The following is a 27,318-nucleotide window of genomic DNA, read 5'->3' on the forward strand; positions in this document are numbered from 1 at the left end:
GACGTTGAAAAGGTGTTTAGGTGGGAAACTCTACGAGGGAAATAATGTACTTTTTTTAGGTCCTTTGAAGGTTTTAAAAACCTATAATATATGTATTATATTATTATACGTGTATGAAAAACAATGCATTGTTATACAGTAAAATAATCCACCAAACATTACAAAAATGTATATAATTAGCTCTATTGCAGCCAGCTACACATTACCACATCAATAATAATAATAATAAACTCCTAATAATAAATAATACTGTTAAGAGAACATGAGACATTACAGGAAAATTTAGGATTTTGGTCTATTTTTCCTCCATAACTCATCTTTTATTTTACTAATTTGTCTGTTTGCGTCTGTCGATTTCTCCCAAATTCACCAAAAGTTACCGTTACATAAGGCCTCATTTGCATATTTAAACATAACATTTTATAAAACTTGTAATACAATAAATAATCATCTTAATGTCAGGAGTGAGCTGGGGAGGTTTCATGGTGATATCTATTTAATCTTGAGCTCCTTTTTACTGAAGTAACATTTTGAGTGCAGGACTTGTAACAGAGTTTTTGTGGTATTAGTATTTTTACTTCAGTAAAGGATCGTCATACTTCCATCACTGTGTATTCCACAAACAAACAATCTTAAATATATTTCTTACCTCAACATACGAGATGGGGAAAATTCCAATTTTATCTCCCAGCATTCCCTCGGCCCAGTTCTCGTCCACTCGGCGGATCACAGTCAGGATGTCGTCCTGCAGGTGGAAGACAGGGGGCGCTGTGAGGAGCTGCTAACGGGGTTTCCCACCCCGCAGGAAGAACAACGAGGGGCGGGGACGATGTTTTATTAAAGAAGGACGAGTCCGAGAGTCTGAGGAGGCTTTCTACGAGTCAGCTGGTTTCAGCTGGTTTCTACTGGTTTCTGCTCATGTGGCATAAAAAAAAAACAAGAAACATCAAAGTGCCTCAAACAGCTGGACAGATGCAACCCCTAGTTACTGTCGTTAGGGCCGGTCTCTCTCTCGTGTGTGTCTCTCTCGTGTGTGTGCGTTGGGCTTAATTACAGTTCTTCAAGAAGTCTGTCAGCTCACAACACAACCGTTCACCAACAGCCCTCAGACTCACACTCACACACACACACACACACACCAAACTAATACACGGACACACCGAACGCACATGTACACACACACGGCAATGGACATGCACACACATGCCAAACGCACATGCACACACACGCCAATGCACATGCACGCCAATGCACATGCACGCCAACGCACATGCACACGCACACGCACGCCAATGGACATGCACACGCACCGAACACACTGCACAAACACACATGCACACACGCCGAACGCACACACGCCAATGCACATGCACAACGCACACACACCAATGCACATGCACACACACACCAATGCACACACACCAATGCACATGCACACACACACCAATGCACACACACCAATGCACATGCACACACACACACACACACACCAATGCACATGCACACACACACACACCAATACACACACACGCCAAATGCACATGCACACACACACACACGCCAAATGCACACAAGCCAATGCACATGCACACACACCGAACACACTGAACAAGCACACAGGCACTAACACGCACACGGTGAACACACACACACACACACACACACACCTTGGAGAAGGGCAGGCAGTCCTTGTCCGCCTCCTTGTCCTTGAGCTCGAAGTCGTACAGCGCCTTGCACTGCGGCGGCGGCAGCGGCAGCGGCTTGATAACCTGCACGAAGTTGGTGGGGAAGAAGCCGTGGACGCCGGCCATCTCGCCGTGGTACCAGTTCTCGTCCACCTGCCGGCGCAGGATGATGACGTCGCCCTTCGCGAACTTTAGGTCTCCGGCTTCCTTGCCATCGTAGTTGTAGAGCGCCTTGGCACAGGGGAGCTGGGGGGCGCACTGCAGACAGCGAAGAGGGAGGAAGAGGATGAGAAGAGTTGCAGTGGGATCCGAAAAGAACCCAGAAGTTCAAGGAGAGCTAGTAACGTTAGCAGCACCGCTAACAGAAAACCAACAGGAGGAGAGCTAGTAATGTTAGCAGCACCGCTAACAGAGAACCAACAGGAGGAGAGCTAGTAACGTTAGCAGCACCGCTAACAGAAAACCAACAGGAGGAGAGCTAGTAACGTTAGCAGCACCGCTAACAGAAAACCAACAGGAGGAGAGCTAGTAACGTTAGCAGCACTGCTAACAGAGAACCACCAGAGTTTTTTTTTTTTTTTTTTTTTTTTTTAAAAACTTAACAAAATTACAATCTTTTACCATCTAATAATTTTTAATGTGTTTTTATGTAAATATCCTCTTTAGATGACTGTGACAAAGTTATATATTAAAAGTTAAGTTGTTGTTGTTGTTGTTGTGCGTTCACAGTTGTAAGTGTGATGAGCTGCGTGTGAGCGCCTCCAGAAGGCTCTGGGCTCCGTCCCTTTATCCTCCATAAAGGTTTTGTATCTGCTGGGCTCGGAGCCCTGAAAGGCCCATTCAGGGACTGACAACCCAGGGAAAGAGGGACAGCAATGTTCTCATTCAGGGAGGGGTCCATGAAGGGGTCTTCAGTCTTTACCCCCTCTTTACCCCCCTGCTGGGGGTGAAGACTGAAGACCCCCTCATGGATTCTGATTTTGTGATCAGAATCACAAACTGACTGGAGCTCAACTCTGAAAACCAACAACGTGAAGAGAGAGAGAGAGACGGAGGTGAAGAAAACTACAACGAGGCCTCGGACTGCCAGGGAGAGAGAGAGAGAGAGAGAGGGGGAGAGAGAGGGGGAGAGAGAGAGGTTGAAGCAGCATTGGGAGCCGCTCTCAGTCGTGTTGAAGGCTAATGAAGCGTCTAAAGGCTCAGAGCAGAATAAAGCAGAATGATCCGTGATGTGATGCAGGGCGACATCACCAGGGCCTGGAGCCCAGAGCCAGCCGGGTCCGGTCTGAGGTCCAGGGTGAGGGGCCCCTGGACCGGGCCCCTTTCAGGGGGACCGGCCCAGCAGAGGTTATTCATGATGGAAATGCAAATGAGATGGAAGCTCTGCCATCTCTGTTGAGAACGACGGGTTCAAGCTGCACGAAGCCAATCGCTCCGATTACACGGTGAATATTAAACTCCTCCTCCTCCTCCTCCTCCTCCTCCTCCTCCTCCAGCACAGTGTGCAAAGTCAACATCGTTATGTAACTACTTTTGCACATGATAAAAGTGATTGCACTCATAAAAAACAAAAAAATAAAAGTGAATGAAAGTCTCTCATCTGCAGCCTGATATATTTATATGAAGGTTAACGCGGCTCTCGCCTCTTGTATCGTAAATAATTCCCACGACGGTGACGAGTGCTGATGAACAAAACTATGATGCGTTCAGGGGTCAAAATGAGCATCGGACGAAGGGACATTGCAGCGCTATCATAATGCGTCCCGTAAATTTTTTTTATAAATCCAGTTGTTTGAGATGTTTTTACAGTAATATAAATGTTAAGAGAATAATATAAAGAGAATAATAATATATTAGAGAGGGAATTAAGAGTTTAACAGTATCATTAAAACTAGCAAATATTTAAAATCTGTGTTTTTTTTGCAAATACATGTCAATAACAAATTTAAAGATCAATATTTAGAATTTTAGGCTTTTTTTCTTGCCTTCAATTGTTCTAATCTGTTGATTTCATTTATTTATGAAGTATTATTTACAGTAAAAGCTAAATATCGAGCTCCGACTGAACTAGAAAAACATTCTGTTTCCTAAAATGTTTACGTGAGACGAGATGTCCCAACTCATTTATTTTAAATTAGCGGTTATTTTCTTTCTTTTCTTAAAAGAGTTCTGTGTAGGAAGAACTCACTCAGATGTTTTGTTCTCACGCCGTCAGCCGGTTTTTAAACTCCAGATTCTCTCCCTGTGTGTGTGTGTGTGTGTGTGTGTAATATCCGGTGTCACGTCCATGGAGACGGTGCTGTTGTGTTTTATTGGACCGGCATAAAAGGATCACCGAACATCAGTCCTGACCAAACATCCTCTGAGAGGAGACGGTGCCGAGTAATCTGGGGTGCACACACACACACACACACACACACACACACACACACACACACACACACCTTTTGAACCCTCCAGACGAAGAAGCCGTATTAAAAAGGTTCATCATCATGTCTGCAGGAGTTCAGGCTCCAACACAGAAAAAAACAATAAAATAAATCAGATGTTTCTGCTCTGAGGATCAAGATGTTTTGCTCCAATTGTGCAACAACATGTGAAAGTTTATGGAAGTAATAAATCAAGTTAAACAGCCCTGAGAAAGAGAAAGAGAGAGAGAGAGAGAGCTCAATGTGCACAGAGCGTCAGCTGGTCTGTAATCACTCTTGTACTGAAGATAATGTAATTACTGTGTGCTGAAGGGTTCCGCTACAACGTTCCGCTACAACGTTCCGCTTCAACGTTCCGCTACAACGTTCCGCTACAACGTTCCGCTTCAACGTTCCGCTTCAACGTTCCGCTTCAACGTTCCGCTTCAACGTTCCGCTACAACGTTCCGCTTCAACGTTCCGCTTCAACGTTCCGCTTCAACGTTCCGCTTCAACGTTCCGCTTCAACGTTCCGCTTCAACGTTCCGCTTCAACGTTCCGCTTCAACGTTCCGCTACAACGTTCCGCTTCAACGTTCCGCTTCAACGTTCCGCTTCAACGTTCCGCTACAACGTTCCGCTACAACGTTCCGCTTCAACGTTCCGCTTCAACGTTCCGCTTCAACGTTCCGCTTCAACGTTCCACTACAACGTTCCGCTACAACGTTCCGCTACAACGTTCCGCTACAACGTTCCGCTTCAACGTTCCGCTTCAACGTTCCGCTACAACGTTCCGCTTCAACGTTCCGCTTCAACGTTCCGCTACAACGTTCCGCTTCAACGTTCCGCTACAACGTTCCGCTACAACGTTCCACTTAACTGAATCACACAAAGAGTTCCTGAGCCCAACGTCAACAACCAGACGGGCACAGACACACAAAGCGAGCACGGAGCGCCGCAGAGGAACGACTGGGTCAGACGGGGATAATCACACCGACAGCTTGGCTTTACACTCACTCACACACACACACACACACACACACACACACACACACACGTGTGTTTTCAGCAGACGTTACAAGCAGACAAAGAGGCCGTAGGTCTGTGACAGATTCAACACACTGTTGAATTATTGTATCGCTCTGTATGTGTGTCTTTGTGTGTGTGTGTGTGTGTGTGTCAGTGTGAAATACATCAACCTCATGTGTGTGTGCAGCGACCGGAAGAAACTAAATGTGTGTAAACCAGACGTATGAACGAGGGGTCGGCGACCTTTACCACCCAGAGAGACATTTTAAACTATTTTCACACCAAGTAAAATTCACCCGGAGCCACAAACACTTATAACGTTTTATATGTAGTCATATTATATTTAAGTAATAAATAATTATAATGTAATTTAAAAGATATATAATATTTTTTTATATATAAATATATATTTTTTAAATATTTTATTTATATATAATTATATTTAAGCGTCTATATAATTATAATTTAAAAAAATATTATAATAAAATTATATTTTTCAAAAATAAAAAAGGATATATATAGAATTTTAAAATTATATTTTGAGCGTGTGTGTGTGTGAGCGTGTGTGTGTGTGAGCGCGTGTGTGTGTGAGCGTGTGTGTGTGAGCGAGAGAGAGAGAGAGAGAGACATATCTGGGCCCCGAGACGTGTCAGACTCCCAGCAGCAGCAGCATCATCTGCTCTCCGGTCAGGTGGTCAGGTGACCAGGTGTCAGGTGACCAGGTGTCAGGTGACCAGGTGGTCACGGGACATTTGTTGCCCATTAGCACATCGCTGTGAGCTGGAGATCTCGCCACCAACGGCGTGGCACCAGCACCAGTGAGCGATGGGAACTCTGGGCGGGACATCTTGACTCCATTAGGCGCCACATTGGGTCTAAATTGATTCCTAAGGGTCGTTGGTTTTAATGGCCGCTGCAGAGCAGGATTCTCTGAGGGGTTTCCTGGAGTAAAATACAGGAGCTGAACTACAAAGAGCCCAAAGAGACCGCTGACGTCCACAAAGCCCACCGACCGCACAATGGGGCTACACAACAAGAGCAGCAGCTGAAGGTGCTCCTTAACGTTTACAAGATTTGTATTTATTCATCGTCTCTTGTGTTTTTAAACTGTTGTGCATTCATTGCTTTGACATAAATCTGTAGTTTCAGGAAGTATATCTCACACACACACACACACACACACACACACACACACACACACACACACACACACACAGCATGTAAAGGCATTTTCTTTCCCTGTACTTTAGAACCAACGGGTGCAGATTCCTGCAGAGAAACATCTGTGTGTTTCAGTGCAAAACAATGAGCGTGTGTGTGAGAGAGTGTGTGTGTGTGTGTGTGTGTGTGAGAGAGAGAGTGAGAGTGTGTGTGAGAATGTGAGAGTTTGTGTGAGTGTGAGAGTTTGTGTGAGTGTGAGAGTGAGTGAGTGAGTGTGTGAGAGTGAGAGTGAGTGTGTGAGTGTGAGAGAGTGTGAGTGAGAGAGTGAGTGTGAGAGAGTGTGTGTGAGTGAGTGAGTGTGAGAGAGTGTGAGTGAGAGAGTGAGTGTGAGAGAGTGTGTGTGAGTGAGTGAGTGTGAGTGAGTGTGAGAGAGTGTGAGTGAGAGAGTGAGTGAGTGAGTGTGAGTGAGTGTGAGAGAGTGTGAGTGAGTGAGTGAGTGAGTGTGAGTGAGAGAGTGAGTGTGAGTGAGAGAGTGAGTGTGAGAGAGTGTGAGTGTGAGAGTGTGAGAGTGTGAGAGAGTGAGTGTGAGAGTGTGAGAGAGTGAGTGTGAGTGAGTGTGAGTGAGTGAGTGAGAGTGAGTGAGTGAGTGTGAGTGAGAGAGTGAGTGTGAGAGAGTGTGTGTGAGTGAGTGAGTGAGTGTGAGTGAGTGAGTGTGAGAGTGTGAGTGAGTGAGTGTGAGTGAAAGAGTGAGAGAGAGTGAGTGAAAGAGTGAGAGCGTGTGTGAGAGAGTGAGTGAGTGTGTGAGAGAGTGTGAGTGAGTGTGAGTGAGTGTGAGAGAGTGTGAGTGAGAGAGTGTGAGAGAGTGTGTGTGAGTGAGAGAGTGTGAGAGAGTGTGTGTGAGTGAGAGAGTGTGAGAGAGTGTGAGTGAGTGAAAGAGTGAGAGTGTGAGAGAGAGAGAGTGAGTGAAAGAGAGTGAGAGAGTGTGTGAGAGAGAGAGTGAGTGAAAGAGTGAGAGAGTGTGAGAGAGAGTGTGAGAGAGTGTGAGTGAGAGAGAGTGAGTGAAAGAGTGAGTGAGTGTGAGAGAGAGTGAGTGAAAGAGTGAGAGAGTGTGTGAGAGAGTGTGAGTGAGAGAGAGTGAGTGAAAGAGTGAGTGAGTGAGTAAGAGAGTGTGAGTGAGAGAGTGAGTGAGTGAGTGAGTTTCTGTGGTAAAACCATGACCTGAACATCTGCTCTCTGCTCCTCTGATGTTTAAAGTGTCCATCAGAGTGAAAGTGTTCAGTCACAAAAAATCAAAAACAATAAATGTGAAACTTTCCCTCACTGACATTTTGAATAATTCCGTAAAACGCGAGCTTCAGCCGTCACAGCTCCTCTCCTCATCTGAGACAAAAGAACAACTTCCATTCTCTGGTTTCTATGGAAACTCCACACGGGAGGTGTTTTGGGTCTATTTATGGGTCTCCTGACAGCGGATCTTATGAAAGGGAATTTTGGAGGATGCTGCCTGGTGTCCTGTTCTGCAAAATAATGGGCCTTTAAAACTAGTCTGACATTAAGGGAAATACACTTTTTTGTGTTGCATTAAATAGATCTACTACAAAGAAGAAAGTCTGTAGAATATTATAAAACATTCACCAAGCGAAGCCATATCTATGAGGAATTAGCCACTGCGCTAAAATAAAATAAATTCAATTAAGAACTAAGAACAAAGTGTCAAGCAGCTAACCTTCAACTTGAAAAGTGAAGCCAAAGCTTCATGCGTTAAAGCTGCATTCTCTCAAATGACCACCAGGGGGTGACTCCTCTGGTTGTATAGAAGTATATGCTTCATGTGTTAAAGCCGCATTCTCTCTAATGTACAACAGGGGGCGCCTCCTCTGGTTGTATAGAAGTATATGCTTCATGTGTTAAAGCTGCATTCTCTCTAATGTACAACAGGGGGCGCCTCCTCTGGTTGTATAAAAGTCTATGCTTCATGTGTTAAAGCTGCATTCTCTCTCCTGTCCACCAGGGGGCGACTCCTCTGGTTGTATAGAAGTATATGCTTCATGTGTTAAAGCCGCATTCTCTCTAATGTACAACAGGGGGCGCCTCCTCTGGTTGTATAGAAGTATATCCTTCATGTTTTAGAGCTGCATAATTTGCCAGATATCGATTTCACTGGCAACAAAAAAAGCAGCAGAAAAAAAAGTGGCATTTCCAATTGGGTGAATTGAGAGCAGGGACATGTTCAGCCAGACAACCTTCCATGTTTTTTTGCCGGAGCACTCTCCAGCATTCAATAAACGGGCTCAACAAGCGGCAGAAATCCGAATCAATAAAATGTAAGAGCCGCCGGCGGAGTGGGAATCATTTATCCACTTAACTGCATTCGTCAGGAGGGAAAGAGGCGATAAAGCATTCAGGCCTTCCAGAGGGCTTCACCCTATTTACCCGACAAACTCTCTTGTGCTTGTGTTTGTTCCTCTCACCGCGGGGCGACTGAGGCCCCACACATTAGTCTGCAGGCACGAAAACACTGCGGAGCCGTCTGGAGCCCAGATGGGAAGCTTGGATCGCATGAGAAAGAAGAACAGGAAGTTTCCAAAAGCGCTCCAAGAAACTCTCCTACTGTTCCTCCATAATAACGCTCCTCCAGGCCTCCGAGACCGACCGTCTACGGGTGCTTTCACACCTGCAGATGGGTTCCTTCAGTCCGGAACGAGGGGAATATAAAACACATGGCGAACCCACGAAGGGTCAATGTCATAAAGACCCACGAGGGGTTAATCAGAGGCAATAAAGTGACTCTGAAAGAGCTGTGAGAGACAATATAGGGCAATAAGGGACCAATAAGGTCGCTTCCCGAACAGATTTCACGCTCACAAATGGATTAATTCATAGTTTATAGGCGTGTAACAGTATGTGAATCGGTCTCGCCTCCTTTTCCAGTTCCAGAGCTGGAGTTTTACCCGGAAGGGTTTTGGCGGTGCACCAGTTTCAGTCGGGTTTAGCTCGGTTAGACGGCTTTAATCCGGCTCAATGGACCTCATTGTCAAGTCTGTAATATCCACGGAGAATTGCAGAATCAGAAATGTTCCTACTTGTTTTTTTGTTATTTATTCAAAAATCGCCAGTATTTGAGTGCCTCGACTGCTAAAAGCAGTCGAGGAATAAATAATACTTTCATGCATTTACTTTGTTTTTTCCTATTGTATCGGAAACGTGACGCACAAAAACCGAGGCACGTACTGAACCGGGAATTTGAGTAGTTTGAAACCATGCTAACACCCTGCAACCACACCAACAACCATGCTAATAGCCTGCAATCAAGCTAACAACCAAGCTAACACCCTGCAACCATGCTAAGACCCTGCAACCACGCTAACAACCATGCTAATACCCTGCAACCACGCTAACACCCTGCAATCATGCTAACACTCTGCAACCAAGCTAACACCCTGCAACCATGCTAACGACCATGCTAATACCCTGCAACCATGCTAACACCCTGCAACCACGCTAACACCCTGCAACTACGCTAACGACCATGCTAATACCCTGCAACCACGCTAACGACCATGCTAATACCCTGCAACCACGCTAACAACCTGCAACCAAGCTAACACCCTGGGTGCCAGTTAAACACACACTCGGGGGCTAACCACTCGCTGACCCCAGCAATCCACCGGTTTACTGCCAGTTGCTGACCTTGGGGCTGCAGCTCGGGGGCTTGTGGGTAATCTGGGTGCTAGACTGTGATTAAAGCCATGCTGCTGGACGCATCAGGCTGCCATGTGCAAAACCAGCAACTCCAGTGCGCTCCGCCTCACTGTGGTGAGGGGGGGGGGGGGGGGGGGGGGGGGGGCTATAGCAACATTCACCACATGGACATACAATCAAGACGTTTCTGAGCTGAGTGCACTTAGTGAGCTCCAGATTAGTCATCAGAAAAGAAAGCATTTCAGCAGGAAGGGAGTATGGATTTATTGGAACACACTGTAGGAGCTGTCACACATGCGGTTTCCATGAAGCTCTGGGGTGTGTGTGTGTGTGTGTGTGTGTGTGTGTTAATGTGTGTGTGTCTGTGTAGACTCTACTGTGAAAACAACTGCATGAAACCCGCTCTCTTTGTGCCGCCTCATGCGTACGTACGGGCTGGTTCCTCTTTACCTGGCCGGCCTCAGACGAGGGGCCGGTTCTGAGTGGGGGCCGGTTCTGAGCGGGGGTCGGTTCTGGGTGGCCCCGGATCCCCCCGCCCACCTGACTAAAAAAACTGAAGGAGCAGAACTCTTTTAACTCTGTGCCAGATCATACACTGGGTTTAACAACGGTTCTCACAGGAACCCACTCACATTTCAGAGCAGACAGAGGGAGGGAGGGAGGAAAGGAGGGAGGGAGGGAGGGAGGTAGGGAGGGAGAGTAGGGAACTCAAACTGGGAAGAGAAACAAGTGAGAGATCAAAAAGCCTGAAAGAGAATCAGCCGATGTGGCTCTGTGGACGGATTGACGTCGATAAACATAACAAATCATTTTAGAAAGACATTATGGAATGTCTTTCTAAAATGTCTTGTAGAGCAAAACATCAAACAAAGTGCATGAGTTTACAACACGAGTCGTTTAGTTAAATCTCCCTCACTGGAGACAAGCTGCAAAGTGACATTAAGAGGTTTTCATGCAATACAAAGTCAATACAATCGGCAATGAATGCGAGATCAAAAGGACGATAGCTGGAAGGTGTGAACCGGCACAGCCAATAGAGACGCAGCGATCGATCAGCTGATCAAACACACGTTAACGTGATAGTTAAACGTGTTCAAAGGTGATCTTTAAAAGGTTTTTTGGCGAGAAACTTGAATAAATCCAGTTGTTTGAAAGGAGAAATAAATATTAGAGGGATTTATGACACGTTTAACTTCCTAACACTCGCTCTAAGCCGCTTATAATACATCAGAAAAACTACTAATGTCAAAAAGTATTTAAATAAATATATTTAAAAAAAAGCTGCACCCTTTTGGAAGCATTGTAAATGAGCATATCTCGATGAGCGAGGTATTTAATAAGCGGATTAGCAGACAGGCGCTGCACACAGGAAGTGCTCTGGTATCCGAGCTACAGAGGAGATCACTTCACAAATGTCACAGGATCTGTGTATCGAGCGCCGGTCAATCCGAGCGGAATACTAAAGCGTCTCCTCGCATCGCTCTCTGCCGGGCCGCTGAAAGCGCGCAGTGTCCGCGGCCTTTTTGTTCCTCTCGGTCATTCAGGCCGAGCCACCTGCTCCGCGCCGCTCGGCCCGACTTCCATTTCACGCAGCGAGTCGCCGAGGAACCGGACGACTAGCGGCCGAACCGCAAACCCGCCGCGATCGCCGGGCATCGGCACGACGCTGGCGGCGAGCCGAGACACAAACACTGCATCTGTTCTCCGACTCGCTGGCCGTTTCTTCCTCTCCCTGAAGAAAGGGTTTGTGCATCCAGCCTCGGACGGGAGCTTTTCCTTCACCTCCACTGAACACTGAACACACCCGGCGGTGCATGTGGTCCAATCCCCGGGTGCTCGGGAACATTTCCTGCAGGAGCTCGTGCGTGGAAAAGCGCAAGATGGAAATGTTTCTCGAGTACTGTTATCTGTGCACTTTATTTTATATTCTAAATGTAATGTTTCTATTTCTTGCACTGTGTTGTTGTTCGTAAGACAAATTCCTCGTGGCAAATAAATGGTTCTGATTCTGAAGAGTGAAACTCACTCGCGGCTCCTCTCCCTCGTAGCTCTGCCGGTCGAACTTTTATGCTTTTGTTCGTCACAATAGTTGTGCAGAACAAAAATAAGCGTTACTAAGAAACGGAAAGTCCTCCAAGCAGCGAACTGTGACTTCAAACGTCCGTGACATGCAGAATTTAACTGCGAGTAAAGACAACGAGGTCGGCGACGCCTTGGGATCCGTTTTCCACGCTGAACCTCGGGTCACGTGATCGGGGACCGGGCGTCTACATCATCGCTTTAAACACTTCGGCTTTCAGCCGCGTTTCTAAAACTCCTCCGTTTAAAAAAAACAAAAAACGCTGGAGGAGTTTTGCACGAGACGCATAAAAGTAGGAAAAGAAAAAGTGTAATAGTGGAACTCCAAATTAATTCCATACTTCCAATACTGTTTATTGTATGTATTTGTTCAGCAAAGTCTTGGGAAAAAAATGTATATCTGCAAAAAAAAACACTTAAAAGATATTTTGATCACAACGATAAACATCCAGCATGAGTATGAGCAACGTGTAGCAAAAAGGAGTTTCCAGAGTTTAAAAACAAGTATTGTTCGGTGCCGTAACAACAACCCACAGGCTAATAGTGCACCTTTTTAGAAAGATTAAGATCTAAAGCGTCGACATCTGCAACAATAAACACAATCCATGTAAGCATTGGCATGTTAGGAAGCATATTCAGTCAAAAGAAACGTGTTTTTTGGTTCAAAAATGGTAAAAAAAAAAAATGACCCACTTTTGTGCGAAGACCGAGGCATAAAAGTAGTAAAAGTTGTGTGTTTTCTTTAACACAAACAGCGTCATAGTGCGGCTGTAACCTGGGAGTTTGGGCCCTCGCTGGTTGTAGTGGGAACGGAGCTGCACCATTACAGCAGAACCAGTTTGAGGTTTTAACACTAAAGTTTAACTAAGGAATCTGTGCGTTTCACATCTTGGCTCAGGGGGGCGGGGCTTAAACAGACGCGTTCTGACAAGCAGACAATTCTGCTGGCACAAGAACATCCCATGTTGCTGTGGTTACGAGCCAGTCAGACCATTAAAAGCACTGGGAGGGGGAGGAGCGACAGATGCTGGAGAAAACTAAATTAGGATGTCCACACACACACACACACACACATCACACCTTTCTGCAGCCGACATTTCAGCTCACGGGTCCGTTTGTGCACAGACTAACACGCACATGTGTGTGTGTGTGTTTGTGGGCGTCGGCCTGTGACTCATTAGAACAAACACCAGCGAGGCCCCGGCGGGTTTGTGGTCGTGTAAAAAAAGAACTTGAGCTCAAAGTGCATTCAAACTCTAATCAGGGAAAAATGTTTGATGGACGGAGAGAGAGAGATTCTGTGGTCGCTGCTCGTGGAGGATGTGTGTGTGCAGACGGTATGTTATGGATGAACCACACACACACACACACACACACACACACACACACACACACACACACACACACACACACACACACACACACACACACACACACACACACCCCTTTGTCAGCCCTCTTCTATTCAAGTCCACTTCAATAATTCATCACACTGTCAGCAAGAGGAGGAACACTGGCGTTCAACGTTTATGACATTTTCTTTCAAAATAAAATACAGATTAATCATGTTCTAATCATCTGAATGAATGAATGAAAACTTTATTAATCCCCAAAGGGAAATTTGTTGTTGGAGTAGCAGCAACTTACTTAAAAGCACAAAATAAAATATAAAAACAACAGGGATGAAAGATGTATACAAAATAGAAAATTTGCAGAGAGTATTCATTTGGGAAATTAAATTTAAACAATAGGAAAGTGCAAAAATGCAAAGTATGCATGTGTAAGTATAATACTACTTACACATAGACACAATAAACAAAATAAATGTGTCTGTTAACTATTCTGATAACTAAATAAGGTTTTTATTCTGACAAATGTTGGAAAAACGTTATAAAAAAACCTATATAAATATATTATAATTTAGGTAATTGCAACGGCCGTTTATCGCTTTTTCCAAACATTTTATAGATTAAATTACTAATCTATTAATCAAATAATAATTCGTAAAATAGCCGATATTGAAAATATTCATTTCGTTGCTGCTGTATCTGCTGGAACGATAAAACATTTATACAAATTATTGGGATTATCTTGATAAAATGATTTTCTTCAATATATACAGACAGAATTCTGCAATTCCGTTAAATTTCATTTAGTTTAAACTTCTTGAGACAAACGACCACAATTATGAACCATCTTTAGTGTGTTTTCGTCGTGGTGATGCTTATCACAGCAGATATGTGAATTAAAGAAATACATAAACGCCTGGCAGTAAAGCTGGAACATGTTCCTCCTCTGGACTCGGACCACCGGCCCCCGGCCGCCTCACAGCCGGGACCAGGATGTCAGTCTGGGCCTCAGAAGACAAATAGGAAACGGTTTCAGCACCGAGCCGATCACACACACGGCTTACATTTAAATATGTTTGATAGAATATCTATCTCACTCTCTCACACACACACACACACACACACACACACACACGCACACGCACACACACAGAAGATGCATTAAGCGCCAGTAACAGCCTCGGGGGTCAGAGGTCAAACCACTGAAAAAAGAAACTCCCAGCAAAAAAATAAACCCCGACTGCCTCGGGGATGGGAACTGAACACTTAACGCGCCGGGCAGACAAACGGCCCACGGTGACCAATCACAGCCCACCAATCACAGCACGGGGTCAGAGGTCAACCTGCTGCGTGAAGGAGGGCAGGTAGGAAGGAGCACCTTGGGAATAAAGACGACACCTGGAGTCACACACACACACACACACACACACACACACACACACACACACACACACACACACACACACACACACACACACACACACACACACACACACACACACACACACACCTCCAACGAGGCGGCAGCGCTGCACCTCGGTCACATGACCGGGTCTTTGCACCTCGGTCACATGACCGGGTCTTTGCACCTCGGTCACATGACCGGGTCTTTGCACCTCGGTCACATGACCGGGTCTTTGCACCTCGGTCACATGACCGGGTCTTTGCACCTCGGTCACATGACCGGGTCTTTGAACTCCTCCACTGGTTATTATGTAAACTAGTACACGGACTGGTCGTTTCCCACAGCGGAGGCAGGGCCACTCCTTTCACTGCACGTTTCCTAAAACATGGTTTTAAACCCAGAGAGGAATGCAGACAGACCACAGACGTGTTCAACCTGCCTCTTCCTCCGGCCCCAGTGCATGATGGGACGGGATGAGGGGCGGCAGAAGAAATGAATAGAAGAGATTTATGTTCCACCTACAAGACGGATGTCATCATCTACCTGCTGTCTGCACACTGAGGATAATGACAGAGCAGAGACCTCATCCTGCTAGATCTAAAATGTCCTGTGGCCCAGAGAGAGTGTGTGTGTGTGCGTGTGTGTCTGACTGTGTGTGTCTGACTGTGTGCGTGTCTGACTGTGCGTGTCTGACTGTGTGTGTCTGACTGTATTTGTGTGTCTGACTGTATGTGTGTCTGACTGTATGTGTGTCTGACTGTATGTGTGTGTGTCTAACTGTGTGTGTGTCTGACTGTGTGTGTGTCTGACTGTGTGTGTGTCTGACTGTGTGTGTGTCTGACTGTATGTGTATGTGTCTGACTGTATGTGTCTGACTGTGTGTGTGTCTGACTGTATGCATGTGTCTGACTGTGTGTGTCTGGCTGTATGTGTCTGACTGTGTGTGTGTCTGACTGTATGCATGTGTCTGACTGTGTGCGTGTGTCTGACTGTGTGCGTGTCTGACTGTGTGCGTGTGTCTGACTGTGTGCATGTGTCTGACTGTGTGCATGTGTCTGACTGTGTGCATGTGTCTGACTGTGTGCATGTGTCTGACTGTGTGTGTGTCTGACTGTGTGTGTGTCTGACTGTGTGTGTGTCTGACTGTGTGCGTGTCTGACTGTGTGCATGTGTCTGACTGTGTGCATGTGTCTGACTGTGTGCATGTGTCTGACTGTGTGCATGTGTCTGACTGTGTGCATGTGTCTGACTGTGTGCGTGTGTGTCTGACTGTGTGTGTGTGTGTCTGACTGTGTGTGTGTCTGACTGTGTGTGTGTCTGACTGTGTGTGTGTCTGACTGTGTGTGTGTCTGACTGTGTGTGTGTGTCTGACTGTGTGTGTGTCTGACTGTGTGTGTGTGTCTGACTGTGTGTGTGTGTCTGACTGTGTGTGTGTGTCTGACTGTGTGTGTGTGTCTGACTGTGTGTGTGTCTGACTGTGTGTGTGTGTCTGACTGTGTGTGTGTCTGACTGTGTGTGTGTGTCTGACTGTGCGTGCGTGTCTGGCTGTGCGTGTCTGGCTGTGCGTGTCTGTGTGTGTCTGACTGTATGTGCGTGTCTGACTGTGTGTGCGTGTCTGACTGTGTGTGCGTGTCTGACTGTGTGTGCGTGTCTGACTGTGCGTGCGTGTCTGACTGTGCGTGCGTGTCTGACTGTGCGTGCGTGTCTGACTGTGCGTGCGTGTCTGACTGTATGAGTGTGTCTGACTGTATGAGTGTGTCTGACTGTATGTGTGTGTCTGACTGTGTGTGTGTGTGTGTCTGACTGTGTGTGTCTAACTGTGTGTGTGTGTCTGACTGTGTGTGTGTCTGACTGTATGTGTGTGTCTGACTGTGTGTGTGTGTCTGACTGTGTGTGTGTCTGACTGTGTGTGTGTCTGACTGTGTGTGTGTCTGACTGTGTGTGTGTCTGACTGTGTGTGTGTCTGACTGTGTGTGTCTGACTGTATGTGTCTGACTGTGTATGCATGTGTCTGGCTGTGTGTGTCTGACTGTGTGTGTCTGACTGTGTGTGTGTCTGACTGTATGTGTGTGTCTGACTGTATGCATGTGTCTGACTGTATGCATGTGTCTGACTGTGTGCATGTGTCTGACTGTGTGCATGTGTCTGACTGTGTGCATGTGTCTGACTGTGTGCGTGTGTCTGACTGTGTGCGTGTGTCTGACTGTGTGCGTGTGTCTGACTGTGTGCGTGTGTCTGACTGTGTGCATGTGTCTGACTGTGTGCGTGTGTCTGACTGTGTGCGTGTGTCTGACTGTGTGTGTGTGTCTGACTGTGTGTGTGTGTCTGACTGTATGCGTGTGTCTGACTGTATGCGTGTGTCTGACTGTATGCGTGTGTCTGACTGTGTGTGTGTGTGTCTGACTGTGTGTGTGTCTGACTGTGTGCGTGTGTCTGACTGTATGTGTGTGTCTGACTGTATGTGTGTGTCTGACTGTGTGCATGTGTCTGACTGTGTGCATGTGTCTGACTGTGTGCATGTGTCTGACTGTGTGCGTGTGTCTGACTGTGTGTGTGTGTCTGACTGTGTGCGTGTGTCTGACTGTGTGTGTGTGTCTGACTGTGTGTGTGTGTGTCTGACTGTGTGTGTCTGACTGTGTGTGTGTCTGACTGTGTGTGTGTCTGACTGTGTGTGCGTCTCTCAAACAAGCTCCCCCTCCGCTCCCTTAACACCAGATGTCGCTGTCGTTCGCCCTCTAAGCCGGGTCACGTGACCTCCAGGCCGGTCACGTGACCCGGCCGATACATATTCACGACGTCTCTCAAGCGGCCGCAAGCTTTTACACATTTAATACTTGACGTGTTTCTCTACAGGTTTATTTAAAGATAATAAAGTAGTTCATGAACATGAGATTGTCATTATAATCCTCTGGAGTAGAGGTTGGTTCATGGAGTTTAGTGGTTTCTCCTTCAGTCTGTGTTACTCTCCTCGTCTTCTTCATTCCTCTCAGTTCTTGTGTGATCGCCCCCTGGTGGTGAGGAGGAGGAAGCGGCCTCCAGTAACAGAAGCTTCAGACTGGAGCAGAAAAGTATTATTTATAATCTGCCGCTGGAAAAATAACTTGAACTTGTCAACAAGAAACAATCTGACTGAAAGTGTTTTAGACAACACAAAAACTAAAAGTGTTTAGTTTCCTCAGAATGAGACTAATAGACTTCTCTCTCTCTCTCCTTCTCTCCCTCTCCCTCCCTCTCCCCCCCATGTGGGCGGGCGTGCGAGGCCGTAATGACGGGTTCTTGGGGTCATCGGCAGGAAGAGGCGCTCCACGCCATGATGTCATCAAAGAGGGCCGGTGACTCAGCGACCTCAAGAGGGAGGCTGCAGGAATGTTAATGAGAAACCTCGACATGAGGAGCAGTAAACAACATTCCTCCTCTCCGAGGAAGTGAAGCAAGAGAGAGCCGCACCGCGACGTTGTTGTGGAAATAACTGGGAGCTAAAAACACATCGTTGCAATGCCTTGTGGGTAACGTCAGTCAGGCTGCAGCAAAACACCAGATGCATGAAAAGGTTGTTTCTGCTTCCTGGGTTGCTAAGAAAAGATTAAATAGATGATGACAAGTAGCGGCAGGTAGAGGTGTGTGCGTGTGTGTGTGTGTGTGTGCATCAAGCGTTAAGAAGCCTATGAAAAAGTATAAGGCTCTCATTACCAAACACGAGACAATGACCTAATTACATCCCCAAGAGCTGAGGAAAGAATAGCGTCTCATTTCAACACACACACACACACAGTTAATTAAGGCCTTATAGCACCAACATTATCATATATATTAGAGCCTAAACTGTGGCTAATGTACAACATCATTAAAAAGAAACAGGAAAGCTTTTATGGTGTAAGTAAATATATATATATATATATATATATATATATATATATATATATATATATATATATATATATATATTCGTCATAACGCTCTATTTTCAGGGAAGCAGTTTTGCTTCAACTGATAACTGAAGATATCCGCAGAAAAGCTTTCTCTAATTCTTCGTCGGCTCCGACCCCTGACTGCCGTGACCTTTGACCCCCAGACAGCTCCGGTGGCTCTACTCCCTCTCAGGCCACACACACACACACACACACACACACACACACACACCACAAGCTGCGTTATGAGAGTCAACGAGGCCGAGAGAGGAAGACAAAACATCATGTGAGAGGAGCAGCGAGGTGAGTCATCAACCAGGACCCGAAAGAAGGGGTGATGAACCACTGCTGGAGAGGAGAGGAGGGAGGAGGAGAGGAGAGGGGGAGGGAGGAGGGGAGGAAGAGAGGAAGGGAGGGGGGAGAGGAGGAGGGAGGAGGAGAGGAAGGGAAAGGAGGAGGAGGGGCAGAGGTCACCGCGTCAAACATTTGTCCCTTTTGGTCCCGACACCTTTGACTCACTGGTTGGGAAGTGTGTGTGTGTGTGTGTGTGTGTGTGTGTGTGTGTGTGTGTGTGTGTGTGTGTGTGTGTGTGTGTGTGTGTGTGGCTGCTTAAAGCTTTGAGATGCACCACCAAAAAAAGACTGAAATCAAGGGACAGACGGCGGCAGCGAACAATAAAAGTGGGACTGAGGGTGTGACCCGGGGGGGAGGGTGTGTGTGTGTGTGTGTGTGTGTGTGTGTGTGTGTGTGTGTGTGTGTGGCACGCTGGTCTGAGATCAGATCAGTAATCAGCAGAAGGCTTTGATCTCTGCCTTTCATGTTCTGCAGAACGTTACACCTGCTCAGCCCCAGCCTGTAGCACTTCCTGTCTCCTAGAACTCTCAATACTCTCATCAATGCTCTCATCAATGCTCTCATCAATGCTCTCATCAATACTCTCATCAATACTCTCATCAATCTTCATTTTAATGTGAGAAAAAAAAGGGAATAGACTAAGATGTTTTATTATTCTTGTATGTAAACAAAAAGTCTTTCTTGAGCAGCAACACAAGAAGTTCTAAAATCATGAAAACTAAAACATTCTCAGTTTATGGAATCATCTTTCATTGATGTGTGTGTGTGTGTGTGTGTGTGTGTGTGTGTGTGTGTGTGTGTGTGTGTAGCATGTCTTTCCAGTGAGGGAGTATACTCCCGCTGTCAGTCTGAAGACACAACAGAGGTGACATAATGGAGGTTTCAGGTTCCTCCTCTTCCTCTGATCTTCTTCCTGAAGTCAGACTCTTTGACGTTCCACTGATTCTACATCTTTCATCAACCTGATGCTCCAGGAGAGCAGGGCTCAGCTGGCTTCTACTCCGACACTACACAACACTACACTATACTACACAAACACTACACTACACAAACACTACACAACACAAACACTACTACACTGATACTACACAAACACTACACAAACACTACACAAACACTACACAACACTACACTATACTACACAAACACTACACTACACAAACACTACACTACACAACACTACACAAACACTACACTACACAACACTACTACACTGATACTACACAAACACTACACAAACACTACTACACTGATACTACACAAACACTACACAAACACTACACAAACACTACACTACACAAACACTACACAAACACTACACAAACACTACACAAACACTACACTACACAAACACTACACAAACACTACACTACACTACACAAACACTACACTACACAAACACTACACAAACACTACACTACACAAACACTACACGATACTACACAAACACTACATAAACACTACACTACTACACTGATACTACACAAACACTACACTACACAAACACTACACAAACACTACACTGATACTACACAAACACTACACTACACAAACACTACACAAACACTACACAAACACTACACTACACAAACACTACACTACACAAACACTACACTGATACTACACAAACACTACACTACACAAACACTACACAAACACTACACTACACAAACACTACACAAACACTACACTACACTACACAAACACTACACAAACACTACACTACACAAACACTACACTACACAAACACTACACTACACTACACAAACACTACACAAACACTACACAAACACTACACTACACTACACTACACAAACACTACACTACACAAACACTACACTGATACTACACAAACACTACACAAACATTACACTACACTGATACTACACAAACACTACACTACACAAACACTACACTGATACTACACAAACACTACACTACACAAACACTACAATACACCGACACTACACAAACACTACACTACACTGATACTACACAAACACTACACTGATACTACACAAACACTACACTGATACTACACAAACACTACACTGATACTACACAAACACTACACTGATACTACACAAACACTACACTACACCGATACTACACAAACACTACACTACACCGATACTACACAAACACTACACTACACAAACACTACACCGATACTACACAAACACTACACCAATACTACACAAACACTACACTACACCGATACTACACAAACACTACACTACACAAACACTACACTACACAAACACTACACTACACCGATACTACACTACACCAATACTACACAAACACTACACTACACAAACACTACACTACACAAACACTACACAAACACTACACTACACAAACACTACACTACACTACACAAACACTACACAAACACTACACTACACTACACAAACACTACACTACACAAACACTACACTATACTACACAAACACTACACAAACACTACACTACACAAACACTACACTGATACTACACAAACACTACACAAACACTACACTACACTACACAAACACTACACTACACAAACACTACACTACACAAACACTACACTGATACTACACAAACACTACACAAACATTACACTACACTGATACTACACAAACACTACACTACACAAACACTACACTATACTACACAAACACTACACTACACAAACACTACACAAACACTACACTACACAACACTACACAAACACTACACTACACAACACTACTACACTGATACTACACAAACACTACACAAACACTACTACACTGATACTACACAAACACTACACAAACACTACACTACACTACACTACACAAACACTACACTACACAAACACTACACTACACAAACACTACACAAACACTACACAAACACTACACAAACACTACACTACACAAACACTACACAAACACTACACTACACTACACAAACACTACACTACACAAACACTACACAAACACTACACTACACAAACACTACACGATACTACACAAACACTACACAAACACTACACTACACAAACACTACTACACTGATACTACACAAACACTACACTACACAAACACTACACAAACACTACACTGATACTACACAAACACTACACTACACAAACACTACACAAACACTATACTACACAAACACTACACTACACAAACACTACACTGATACTACACAAACACTACACTACACAAACACTACACTACACTACACAAACACTACACTACACAAACACTACACAAACACTACAGAAACACTACACTACAGAAACACTACACTACACAAACACTACACTACACGATACTACACAAACACTACACAAACACTACACAAACACTACACTACACAAACACTACACTGATACTACACAAACACTACACTACACTACACAAACACTACACTACACAAACACTACACTACACTGATACTACACAAACACTACACAAACATTACACTACACTGATACTACACAAACACTACACTACACAAACACTACACTGATACTACACAAACACTACACTACACAAACACTACAATACACCGACACTACACAAACACTACACTACACTGATACTACACAAACACTACACTGATACTACACAAACACTACACTGATACTACACAAACACTACACTGATACTACACAAACACTACACTACACCGATACTACACAAACACTACACTACACAAACACTACACCGATACTACACTACACCGATACTACACAAACACTACACCAATACTACACAAACACTACACTACACCGATACTACACAAACACTACACTACACAAACACTACACTACACAAACACTACACTACACCGATACTACACTACACCAATACTACACAAACACTACACTACACAAACACTACACTACACAAACACTACACTACACAAACACTACACTACACAAACACTACACTACACAAACACTACACTACACAAACACTACACAAACACTACACTACACAAACACTACACAAACACTACACTACACTACACAAACACTACACTACACAAACACTACACTATACTACACAAACACTACACAAACACTACACTACACAAACACTACACTGATACTACACAAACACTACACAAACACTACACTACACTACACAAACACTACACTACACAAACACTACACTACACTACACAAACACTACACTGATACTACACAAACACTACACAAACATTACACTACACTGATACTACACAAACACTACACTACACAAACACTACACTGATACTACACAAACACTACACTACACAAACACTACAATACACCGACACTACACAAACACTACACTACACTGATACTACACAAACACTACACTGATACTACACAAACACTACACTGATACTACACAAACACTACACTACACCGATACTACACAAACACTACACCGATACTACACAAACACTACACTACACAAACACTACACTACACCGATACTACACTACACCGATACTACACAAACACTACACTACACAAACACTACACTACACCGATACTACACTACACCGATACTACACAAACACTACACCAATACTACACAAACACTACACTGATACTACACAAACACTACACTGATACTACACAAACACTACACTGATACTACACAAACACTACACTGATACTACACAAACACTACACTGATACTACACAAACACTACACTGATACTACACAAACACTACACCAATACTACACAAACACTACACTGATACTACACAAACACTACACTACACTGATACTACACAAACACTACACTGATACTACACAAACACTACACTACACCGATACTACACAAACACTACACTGATACTACACAAACACTACACAATACTACACAAACACTACACTACACAAACACTACACATATACTACACAAACACTACACTACACCTATACTACACAAACACTACACTGATACTACACAAACACTACACAATACTACACAAACACTATACTACACAAACACTACACTGATACTACACAAACACTACACTGATACTACACCAACACTACACTGATACTACACAAACACTACACTGATACTACACAAACACTACACTGATACTACACAAACACTACACTGATACTACACAAACACTACACTGATACTACACAAACACTACACTGATACTACACAAACACTACACTGATACTACACAAACACTACACTGATACTACACAAACACTACACCGATACTACACAAACACTACACTACACCGATACTACACAAACACTACACCGATACTACACAAACACTACACTACACAAACACTACACTACACCGATACTACACTACACCGATACTACACAAACACTACACAAACACTACACTACACCGATACTACACTACACCGATACTACACTACACCAATACTACACAAACACTACACCGATACTACACAAACACTACACTGATACTACACAAACACTACACTGATACTACACAAACACTACACTGATACTACACAAACACTACACTGATACTACACAAACACTACACCAATACTACACAAACACTACACTGATACTACACAAACACTACACTACACTGATACTACACAAACACTACACTGATACTACACAAACACTACACTACACCGATACTACACAAACACTACACTGATACTACACAAACACTACACAATACTACACAAACACTACACTACACAAACACTACACATATACTACACAAACACTACACTACACCTATACTACACAAACACTACACTGATACTACACAAACACTACACAATACTACACAAACACTATACTACACAAACACTACACTGATACTACACAAACACTACACTGATACTACACAAACACTACACTGATACTACACAAACACTACACTGATACTACACAAACACTACACTGATACTACACAAACACTACACTGATACTACACAAACACTACACTGATACTACACAAACACTACACTGATACTACACAAACACTACACTGATACCACACCAACACTACACGATACTCATCGGGTGTACGGCAGACTGATCGGTTGGTTTCTTAGTTTTCGGGTCACATGATCGATCTCTCGTGGGTTTATAAACATTTAAATACTTTTTTTATTCCGTCTGTATATTTAATATCTCTTGTATTCTTCTTTACCGTTTATTTATATTACTTGATTTGTTTATGTACTCTGTGTCTTGCTGCTGTAATCCTGCCATCTCCCCACTGTGGGAATAATGAAGGATTATCTCAATATATCTTATAAAGAGCTGCAGAGGTCAAACATCTCATTCAATTACAATAACAAAAGAAATCACGGTTGTTTTGCCGTCTTAAAACTGAATATTCTGCCTTTTCAAATAAAATCCGCCTCCACAGAAAGTTCTCCACGTCGCACGACTCAAGTTTCTCAGCCCCAAAAACAAACACAAAACATGAACTGCAGGATGTTTACTGAAGACGACCCTTACTATGTCCTCGCAGCTCCGTCTCAACTTCAGCCGACACACTGAGGTCTGTCCTCTGTGACCTTTGACCCGCCGGTCGCTGTGCACATGTTGGTCTTTATAAACTTCACATGAAGTCTGTCCATGTAGTCGTAGTGTGTTCGTTATGAGCTTCATAACCTTTAAATTAGACCTTAAGTTAGTCCTCAACTTGCTTTTCCTTTCACTAAAAACTGACTCTTGACGATCGAGAGTAAAAAAGATAATATTTACTTCGAGTGGATATTCTAGTTCAACACCAAGCGGTCTGGAGCCGCTCGGAGAAAAGCGGCACGCGAGTGTGACTGAGTTTTATGAGTGATGCACGGCGGAGCTAATGCAGAGTGTTGACTTTCCCAGAGAGGAGGGTAAATAATAAAAAGAAAGATGTTTTCGTGAGAGGTAAAGAGCTCAGTAAACGACATTAAAGCGGCAACAGAAACATCCGTTAGCCGCCCGCTTTCATCGTGTTTCCACATAAACATGAAGACAAAACCACTGAAATCAGCCACGTGAAGAGGAATCTCTCATTTATATGTCTCTCTCTCTCATATCTATGGAAATAACCTTTTGCATTTCACAATTTCCGTCTGCTCCCTTAACTACTCTTTACAACGCCTCTCAGAAGCGCAGATTAAAAGCAGCCACAAAGGAACAGAACCCAGAACCCGTCTGAGGTTTTGGTTTTATTCTCGGAGACGTTTCTACTCAACGCGCCGCTTTATCCTCCTCACCACCAGGGGGCGACCAGGCGAAGGAGTAACCACTAAACTCCAGAAACCAACCTCCACTACAGAGAGGATTATAATTATTAACTCATTCATAAACTACTTTATCACCTTTAAATAAACCCTGTAGAGAAACAAGTCAAGTATTAAATGTGTTATAAAGAAAGTAAGGTTGATTACGTCACTTTCTGGCGCCGGTGATAATAACTAATCTCTCCGGGGGGAAAAGCCCGGCTGCAGTCGGCCCACTGAGTCGTTAGTCGGCTCCGAACTGTGAACTAATCTCAAAATCACTCGGCGTTAGTAACGCCGGGCCGCCGCCCGGCCGGCTCTGGGATCTCCGTGATAACGCGGTTAATCCGCTGCAGAGATTAGAGCCCAGTAACGCAAAACACGCTGCTTTTAATCCTCGCAGATTTTCCTCAAAACAATGGTGAACACACCGACTGGTGCTCGCTGACCCGTGTGCCGTGTGCGGTGTACTGACCCGCACCAGGGTGCTCTTGGCCTGAGCTCGTTGGGGCTGTGGCCCCGGGGTGCCGCCGCCGCCGCGCTCCGCCGGCCACGCTCGGGCCGCCGCCGCGGTGGCTCCGGCCGTGCCGTTGGCGTTGCTGTTGGTGACCCCCGGCCCCGGCCCGGGCCTGCGGGGCCTCTGCTTGATGCCGTCCAGGAGCCGCACCAGCAGGATGTTGCTGGGCAGCTCGTCCACGGCGCACTCCACCAGCGTGCGGCACTCCGGGCAGCGCAGCTCGCCGCGAGAGCCCAGGATGCCCTGCAGGCAGCGCCGGCAGAAGGTGTGCTGGCACGGCAGCACCTTGGCCGAGGCGTCCAGGCGCTCCAGGCACACGGGGCACTCCAGCAGGTCCAGCAGCACCGACTCGTCCATTCTCTCTCTCTCTCTCTCTCTCTTTCGCGCGCTCTCGCTCCGCTAACCGCGGGGTTAGCGGTTAGCGTTAGTGAAGCGGGACCAGAACGCCGTCACGTCACTCCCATACCTGCGCTGTGGCCATGGCGTCCGCTGCAGA

At 45.0% G+C, this 27,318-nt stretch overlaps 1 protein-coding gene across 1 annotated transcript in view; it reads right to left on the reverse strand.

Annotated features, from left to right (window-relative positions):
* Window positions 1-27,318, reverse strand: part of sh3rf1 (SH3 domain containing ring finger 1) — a gene marked incomplete at its 3' end in the record, with an annotated part of 43,051 nt that overhangs the window by 13,928 nt on the left and 1,805 nt on the right. The window contains 3 exon segments of the mRNA XM_079221448.1: window positions 650-745; window positions 1,668-1,943; window positions 26,781-27,311. Of these exon segments, the coding sequence (XP_079077574.1) occupies window positions 650-745; window positions 1,668-1,943; window positions 26,781-27,179 (771 nt within the window). The 5' untranslated portion in view covers window positions 27,180-27,311.

The sequence above is a fragment of the Taurulus bubalis genome (assembly GCF_910589615.1).
Source record: "Taurulus bubalis genome assembly, chromosome: 7".
NCBI lineage: Eukaryota > Metazoa > Chordata > Actinopteri > Perciformes > Cottidae > Taurulus > Taurulus bubalis.